The sequence below is a fragment of the Cucurbita maxima genome, unplaced genomic scaffold, assembly GCF_002738345.1.
Source record: "Cucurbita maxima cultivar Rimu unplaced genomic scaffold, Cmax_1.0 Cma_Scf00045, whole genome shotgun sequence".
In the NCBI taxonomy this organism is placed as follows: Eukaryota; Viridiplantae; Streptophyta; class Magnoliopsida; order Cucurbitales; family Cucurbitaceae; genus Cucurbita; species Cucurbita maxima.
This window is the reverse complement of record NW_019272061.1, coordinates 610,956-620,269: the sequence shown is the minus strand read 5'-3', so window position 1 is coordinate 620,269 and position 9,314 is coordinate 610,956. Positions and strand designations below refer to the sequence as shown.

At 38.7% G+C, this 9,314-nt stretch overlaps 1 protein-coding gene across 1 annotated transcript; it reads right to left on the bottom strand.

The window, feature by feature from the left end:
• Positions 1–201: 201 nt before the first annotated feature.
• On the bottom strand, positions 202–4,093 carry LOC111470442 (alpha-xylosidase 1-like). Its single transcript, XM_023115986.1, has 3 exons — positions 3,692–4,093; positions 2,922–3,604; positions 202–2,321 (listed from the first exon to the last, which is right to left on the bottom strand). The coding sequence occupies exons 1-3, from the start codon at positions 3,931–3,933 to the stop codon at positions 448–450; spliced, it is 2,799 nt and encodes a 932-aa protein (XP_022971754.1). The 5' UTR covers positions 3,934–4,093; the 3' UTR covers positions 202–447.
• Positions 4,094–9,314: the final 5,221 nt, after the last annotated feature.

Sequence of the window (9,314 nt, the reverse complement as noted above, 5' to 3'; positions counted from 1 at the left end):
TTTTATACTCATTCATGGTACTTCAATTCTTTTTTTAGATGAGGCCTAGATAAAACGGTGGAGGTGAACGTGTGCACGAGCTATGAGGCTATAAAAGGCCTGACTAGATTGGTATCTATTTTTAGATGTTATAATGTCATGAACTTAGTATTATTGTACTTTTATTTTGCATCATCTATGCATGATGTGTTCTAAGCACTCTTCAAGCATCTCAACGTTGTACACTACTTTTATTCTCAAACTAAATAAACGATGAACACAAGAAGTACAAGGCTTGTTCCCATGGATAAGGATGAAGATATGCTTTAGCTCATCTCTTTTCCATAAAAGCAGGAGGAAACAAAAACAGAAGCCACCAACCAATTGAAAACAAAGTAAAGGAGAATTATGAAAGCAAAAAAGCCGTTGAATCAGACAAACTAGAGTAGAGAACTACCTCTCGACCTTCTATCCCATTTTCCAGGAGACTTCAAAGTTCTTACCAACTGCCAAAGACAATCCCTTAACTTCTACCATCGCAGTTTTCCTCTTGTCCCCTCCATCTTCTAGTTTATCCAGCTGATAACTTTGCTCCAATGCATAAAACTCAATACCCGAACCTTCCGCAACAGCTTCTCCGTTGATCTCGAGGGAGTTCGCCAGCTTGCTTGCATCTAATCCCAATACGATAAGTTTCTCAACGATCCAACCCTTTTCGAGAGCAAATTTGCTTTCTTGAACTGCAGACCATACTTTAACACTCCCATTGCTGACAGTTGCGTAAAGTTCAATGTACGTTGATAGACCGTCCCCAAGATTAATCTCTGGACGTTCATCGTCATCGAGGAACAGTGTTCCCTTGGCCTCTCCTTTGCTTTCATCGGCAGGGAAGGCCACGATGAAAGTGAATGGAGTTTTACGAGCTTCCTTCGAAATCAATCCACCTTGCTGCATTGGCAGAATGGTGTTTTGATACAAATGCACATTAATAACATGCAATGGTGCAGGAAGAGACAGAGATTGAACTTCTTTTACGACTATAGTTTGCCTCATATCAAACAAGCTGTACCAAGTGCCTGGAGGAAACATTGCACTCACTTTGGTCTTTGCCTTATCAAGAACAGGGGATACCAAAACACTGCTCCCAAGCAAAAATTGAGTGCTCACATTATAACACTCCTTAAGATCTGGGAATGAGAAGAACAGCGGTCGAGCAATTGGCGCTCCGGTATTATGAGCTTCGTAGTTCAAGGTATATAGATACGGTAAGAGCTTATACCTCATCCCAAGTGCATTTCGGGCAGATTTCGCAACCGATTCCCACTGATAAAGCTCCTGTCTTGGGGAATAGAAATTGGCATGATCCCTCGAGAATGGATAGAACGCGCCAAGTTCGATCCAACGGTTGCATAGTTCTTCGGTGGGCGCTGGATAGAACCCACATATATCAGAACCAACCATTGGCACTCCAAATATACCAAAATTAAGCATGGTAGGAATAGAGTACTTCAAGTCATTCCATGTTCCCTTGTTATCGCCAGTCCAATGAGCTGCATATTTGCCCGAACCGACAAATGTGGAGCGGGAAAGGATAAAAGGCCTCTTTCCCTCCAGGCTGAGAAGGGCTTTGTGCGTTGCGATGGATTGAGAGAAGCCGTAGAGACTATGAGCGTCGTACTCAAGAACACCATTGTAGTGAACTGCACTGGTTGCAATGGTTTTGAAGCCTATGGGCACCTGCAATCCTGAAGCGTTTATCTTGTAGGGTGGATCATCCCATCTTGTTTTTGTAATGTTCTTGCAGTCCAAGCAGCAAATCCAACCAGGTCCAGTTCCACTAGGACACTTTTTCCCTTTAGGAATTTTGCACAATCCTGAGCAGAAGTTTGAGGCTTCATTCATATCAATCCATAAGCCATCAACAGGGACGAGTTCATGGAAGCGATGGACCTCATCGATCCACCACGAAACAGTTTGGGGATTAAGGTAGTCAGGGAAGTTCACAGCGCCAGGCCAAACTTGAGCCAAGTATGGTTCACCCTCGTACTTAATGAAAACGTCTTTTTCCATACCTCTTTGATGCACGCCATAACTAGAATTAACAGCAATGCCCGGGTCGATAATCACAATATACTTCATGCCAATACTATGTATCTTGTCTAGGAAAGCTAGAAGCTTCTGACGTGGATAATTAACCGGGTTGAGAGTGAAATCCTTGTGTCCTTCCATGTGATCGTCATCGTTCCAAATAACGTCGAGAGGAATTTTAGCCTTTTTATAATTCTCAACAACATCCTCAACAACAGATAAGTTATGGTAACCCCATCTACATTGGTGAAATCCTACACATACCAACAGAACATATTTCATTACAAGTTATGAAGATATCAATAATTGATTAGGAAAATAGTGGAAAGGCAAAATCATGAAAACACGTAGGGCCTCAACTTTATACAAAAGGCTGGAAATTAAATTTTTCATTTTTTAAAAATATATACTTTATGATGAAATATAATATCCTTTGGATCTAAAGGTTGATCCAAAAAGCAAAAATAAGTAAATGAGACTTGAATACACTTAAAAAGCTTGTCCAATGGACCACCCAACACCTACCTAACATCATACAAGGAAAGAAAATGTGTATATATATAGATATATAGATATCCTCCCTCCAAGAAAAAGACACATTAGAGAGCAAAAACAACCTTTTCCCTTAATTTAAGGATGAAGGTTTGAAGGTTCAACCAATTTTAAATCATGGGTCTTGACCAGTTATCTGATTAAGTCATGTTCTAATATAATAATTAGTTCTTGCATTCAATTTTCATTAAATTATTTAACCAGAACATCAGACAACAAACTTAGGATATGAAAAATCAGTTAGTTTGAAGAAAATAGCTTTAAAAAACATTGACAACACAGAGATTGAAGTAGAATGATACCGAAGGCCCAGTAAGGCATGGGAGCAGGTTTGCCGATGAGTGAAGTGTACTGTTGAACAACGTCAAGTGGTGAAGGTCCAGAAAAGAAGTAAAAATCCAAAACCCCTCCAATGATCTTGTACGTCAAAGACTTCCCTCTGTAAAACACATCCATCCCATTGCTATTCAGCAGCAGCACCGCATGTGCCGACGCCTTCCCCCCTTCATTTCTCAGGTCCATGTACACCGGGTGAGACCCATAAAGGTCCATGTTTAGATTTATGGCCGACACATCCGTTGTGTACAGAGTGTAAGGCTCGTTCGGGTACAGTTTAATCCCATGCGGCTGCGTGTTCTCCCCTAGCCCGTACAGCGAAGCCTCTTCCGGTAGTTTCGTCGAAATCTCAAGATATTGATCTTTAAACACCAAACTGCTATATGGGTCTGATTCAGAACAGCTCGAATCGAAAAGGATTTCCCCGTTTGATTTCCTTTTCACCACGAACGAAAATGGGTTCGATTTGTAGCTGAAGAGTAGTTTACTGCCGACGTACTCCGACCCTGTAATGGAGTTTTCTGTCGATTTTCCGATGGTCTGTTTCGACACCGGCGGCTGCTCTCTCGGTAGGAGATTGTACGGCACCTCCCATCTCTGCTTCTCCGCGTCGGTGATGTGAACCCTCAAGCGGTCGTTTGTCTCATGCCTTCAAAAGAAACCCAAAATCAGAAAAATGGAGGAAATGCAGAGAATGTAAGGTAAAAAACAGAACATAAAATGAAAATGAACATACTTGACAAAGAGCTGTAAGTAAGGGATATCGGGGCCATAAATCTTGTTGGGTTGCTTAACTTGAAGGCGACCCAACAGAGCACCATCGGGGGTTTGTTTAACAGAGATTAAACGGTAGCCCTGTCCAATTTTGGGAGAAACAGGGGAAGAGGGAGATTTAGATTTGGAATGGACTCCATTGCAGAAGAGAAGCAGCAGTGAAAGGAGAAGAAGGCGAGCGGAAAATGGGGGAGAGGGAAGCATTGGAGCAAGTGAAAGAGAGGAGTGTGAGAAGGGAGCTGGAAGCACAGTTGAGGGAGTGGGTTTTATAAATTGAGCTGAAGGTCATAGGATTCGTCAGCTGGATTTGATTTGGTGGTACACTTCAAATTTTACAGTTCATGCCTAATAATTCCTAACAACTTTAAACTCAAACTCACTGCTCTTAACTCACCATTGCTAATCTAATTTGATTTCATCATCAAGCTCCATTCTAATGATCATCAATCTTCATGCTAATATAACAATATAACTTTTTGGTTAGTTTCTTTACATGGAGGACTCAAGTTCTAGATTGGGATGGATTTTTTTTAAGTTTTGGATAAATATCATATACATGTACACATACATACACACATTATATATAACTGAAAAAAAAAAAGGATAAAATGTCTACGTAATTGATGAATAAAAGTTGTGCTTTTGTCATGTTCTTGTTAAATAATTCATAATAAATACGTTTTTTCTATGAGCCTACCAATTTAGTTTTGATTTAGCTTCCAACTAAAATTTAAGGACGATTTATGGAGACCATGAAAGAGTGATAGATTGAAGGGAATGTGAATATATCAAACATGAATATTTATATAAATTTAATAATACATGAGATCTCACACAAATATAAACACATCAATTTTAAATCCAAGATGCAACATCATAAACATCAATATCATAAAATATTCTCATTAATACTATAGTATTCAATAATGAGTTTACTTATTAAATTGCAACAATCTTGTTCCAGAAGCTATGTGGACAATGATGGCATCCAAATCTACTTGTAATTATCACGTAGTACACATATATGCAATATTACTTAGATATGTTTAACTAGCTTTTAACGGATTCAAAATGTAAATGACATACCAAAACATTCTTAATTTTCCCAAAGACGTTTTTTGGTTTATAAGGGTTGGAGTAGGCAGGGAAAAGAAAGAAAGAAGACCAAATAATTGGGTAGACCAGACGACAACTGAATGGGGAGAGGTTAAGAAAATTTGATATTTATGGGGTAGAAAATAGGCAAAATTAGGGGAAGGAGGCTTAAATGGTGGCATGTGAGGGTACTGCGACAAGAGGGGGGAAATAGGGTCCCACTTTCTTTTATGAAAAACCTTGACACTGCTACCCCCAGTTTCCCCACACTCCAATATTAGGCCATTCACTATACCAATGCCTTTTCTTTCTTCTTTTTTTTCTATAACACATTGTTTTCAGATCTATCTTAGATGGTTAAAAATATTTTTAAAAACCCAGATAGAGTAAGAAATCCCTCTCCTTATTTTATAAAATCATTTATTGACTCTTGTTTTTTTCTTTTTTTAATTGTTTCTGCTGAAACATTGTCGGTGTATAAGTTTAATATATTTATATCACTTAAAAAATGTATCTTAAATCCATTTATTGACTCTTGTCGCCCCACTTTTGCTGCCACCGATTTTTCTAATTTTTTTTAGTTATCCTATCTTAAATTCATCATGTATTCGTATCTAATAATAATAGAATATAAGAACTTATTCATACTGATGAATTACACCCACATTCAAATATTTCTGTTAAAAATTAGGTATTCCAAGCTTAGCATTTACGGTGGCAGTGTGGTAGAATACTAAAAGATAAAGAGCATAATATTGGTTAGTTGGCAACACACCATAGGTGCTGCACCTACCTCAACATATAGTATCTAATGTGTACAGAACTGGATGACTATTCTCTCCAGACACCATTATTCAAGTAAAAATTAAAATATTACATAAATCAAGGCTCATTCCTCGATACTCATAATTTAATCGAGCGTGATTCTGTGATTAATCTAGGGTTAGGTAATCTTATATTTTATTTGGTTGCTCCTGAATTCATNCAACAACTTACCATACTAAAAAAATAAATAAAATAATAATAAACTAAGCTTACCTTATTTATATTAAATTTTTAATTAATTTCATCCAATAACAACAATTCATCATTCACATGATTAACATGAATAAATCCTTAATCGAGCGAACTAGACCAACCGAGCAATGTGACCAAACTAAACCCAACTTGACTCGTGTCAACTCCTTTTATTTCTTCTTCATTCTCGTCATTTCGTAATTGGTGCACACAGTTTGTAAGTCTAATGAGACTATGCTACAAGCGTCATGCTACTGTTATCATTCATCTTGTGTTGTGGTCACTCGAGTTCACTCTTCAACATTTAGTTATGAGGAAAACACTCATTACCCGAGCAAGGAGAGGAGGAATTAGAGCTACTTGCTCGTGCCTATACCTCTCCAACAACTCCAATGTAACGACTTCAAATTTTCTACTTAATTTAGAGTCATTACTGTATACATATCATAACATTGAATTCGAGTCCTTTTTTCCATTAAAAAAAAAAAAAAAAAAAAATAGAGTATCAAATGGTGACATGAAAATTAACCTTGGTTTGGAAAACTTGTTGATCACGTGGGCAATAATTCACATAGTGAAACATTATTTACTTGTAGCATGTTTTGACAAAGTCAATTGTAACGCTCCTAATTTTCTTAAACTATTAATAATGCCCCCTCTTCAACTTCTATGGTGTCCTTAGCTTCACCGTCCGCCGTATATTGGTGTCTTGCCTTTACTTGAAAAATGTACGTAACACGTAACTTGAATATTTTATAAATTACTCAATAAGGCACCCGACTGTTGGGGATAGAAATGCCAACACATGCAACATATGAGTGAGACCTAACTTTTCGTAAACTTTACATGGTCGGGCACAACCAGGCAGGCTCGTATACGTACTCCCTAGACTTGGCTTGGTCGGGCACAACGTATTACACGTCGCTGGATACCACAGAACAGAAAAGACCCGCATGATATCATGGCGAACATTAATATCGTATTTCCTTCATGACATAAAGGGAAAATATCTCGATGCAAGTGACACACATATATGCATGAGGTCCCTTAACGTACCAAGCATGGCATTACATACGCATTGCTAACATTACATATACGTTTCTTATATTACATGACATGTTACAAAACATGAAAATACGTTCCAATTCCATAAACATTTCATAACATAACTTTATCATGCTAAGTGTACACATGTTAACATTCATCACTTTCATTACATATAATACTAGCAGATCAACCATAACTTTTCATAACGTAAGCAATCAATAGTCAACATAATCCATACATCACATTGTTATATCACATAAAATATGGTGCATGCAGGGGCCATAGGGCATGCACCATCATACAATACGTAATAAGCTAACTCCAACAGTAAAGTCACTTACCTCGATGGCCTTGACTGAAGTTACTCACAACAAGCTAATTTCAATGGCATTACATCCTATAAGAACCACATAATATATTTAAGAACCTTTCATAACGTACTCTAGCCAAACCTCATGTTAGTGATCAAAGGAAAACCCTAACACAATCTGTTTTGGTTATTAAGGACCCTACTGACCTCATAATGCAAAAAAAATAAAGGGCGAAAACGGCTTCGGAAGGGCTGAAAACCTAGAAAACGATATATTTTGGGTATCAAACCGCTAAGTCGAGCCACAGAGCAGACAACCGAGTCAACGAGTCGCAGCCGACGAACCGAGAAAATTGGAGTCGAGCTGCTTAACCAGTGCGAGCCAAGCTGCCGCGGGGTACGTATTGGACCAAAACGAGCGTGGCCCGCGTTCGACTGTGGGTTGGGTTAGAGGTCGAAGTAACCTGACCCAATTCCTTCGTCTTCCTTACCCGGAAGGCCTCAAAAACCCTAATCGAAGATGCGTTGCCGACGACGACGACATAGTCTTCTCCGTTTCCAATGACAGTCATGTAGCATCCTCCTTCTTCGATTTCGACGGCCTGCCTTCTTCGACGCAGTGATCCCTACGTTGATGCTTACTTCCACTCGATTCTCACTTTGGATTAGCAACCCCACCGATTTCGAGAACTCACCGAAAACCAACAAACCAACCCACACAATTTCCTTTCAAACATCCTCGGTTCCCGTTCTCTTTGACACACTCGGACACAAAAGGTGAGTTTGGAGAAAAAAAATCATTTTTAAATGAAGTGAATGTTGGGCATAGGAATATAAAAGGTCTCAAAACGTTTTTTCATTAAGGTAATAATTGTCTCGACGGAAATCATGCATATTTTCCAGCGAGAATAAATTCTACAACATAATGTCCTGTCATTTATAAAAATAAAAATAAAATCTTAACAAAATAAGAAAAAAATGGAAAAATCTGAATGGTTACATGGATGCTTTCTCTATATTACATCGTTTTATTGTGGTGTGTTAACTCATATAAATTGATGACATATCCTACAATTGTATCGATTGAATTCATATGATGTATGTTCTTCGTCATTATCTGAGTGTAGCCAACGAATTTGCATTCCTACTTCTCCTTCAATTATCATCTTGAATTCTTGAAATTTTGAGAATATGTTTGTAATGACCCAAGCTCATCGCTAGCAGATATTGTTCTCTTCGAGCTTTCACTTTTGGACTTCCTCTCAATGTTTTTAAAACGCATCTGCTAGGGAGAGGTTTTCACACCCTTATAAAGGATGTTTCGTTCTCCTAGCCTACCGATGTGAGATTTCACAATCCACCTCCTTCGGGACCCAACGTCCTCGTTGACACTTGTTCCCTTCTTCAATTGATGTAAGCCTGAAAGGGAAAGTCTAAAGAGGATTATATCTATTAGTTGTTGGCTTGGGGCGTTACTAATGGTATTAGAGTCATACACCAGGCGATCTGCCGGAGAGGAGGCTGAGCGCTAAAGGTGGTGGACACGAGGCGGTGTGCCAGCAAGGACGCTGGGCACCAAAAGGGGTAGATTGCGGGGGTCCTACATCGATTGAAGAAGGGAACGAGTGTCAGCGAGGATGCTGGGCCCTGAAGGGGGGTGGATTGGGGGGTCCCACATTGGTTAGAGATGAGAAAGAAACACCTGTTATAAGGGCGTGAAAACCTCTCCCTAATAGACATATTTTAAAATCTTGAGGGAAACTCGAAAGGGAAATCTCAAAGAAAACAATATCTACTAACGGTGAACTTGGGCCGTTACAGTATTAGACTTTTCTTTCATGAAGAAAATACACACATATCTCGAGTAGTCGTCAATGAACATCATGTACCGCATCCCACTAATTAATGTTTGCTCGAATGGATGAAACACATTAGAGGGAATTAACTTTAGTTGTTTATTTTCTATGAATTTTGACTCTTTATATTATATAATTGATGAGTTTTAGCATAACCACATCCAACGCAAATAATATGTGTTGCTTCAAGTTGAGGTAAGTTTTGACCATAGATTTCTCCGGTAGCCAACATATCTCAATCTTGCATGCCATAAATCTGT

Bases quoted from the DNA above. Each gene is read 5' to 3' on its own strand.
- LOC111470442 (XM_023115986.1), bottom strand. From the start codon at position 3,933: ATGCTTCCCTCTCCCCCATTTTCCGCTCGCCTTCTTCTCCTTTCACTG. The intron at 3,605-3,691 runs GTATGTTCATTT...TTTCTTTTGAAG, and splicing joins TACTTACAGCTCTTTGTCAA to GCATGAGACAAACGACCGCT. The intron at 2,322-2,921 runs GTATCATTCTAC...TGGTATGTGTAG, and splicing joins CATGCCTTACTGGGCCTTCG to GATTTCACCAATGTAGATGG.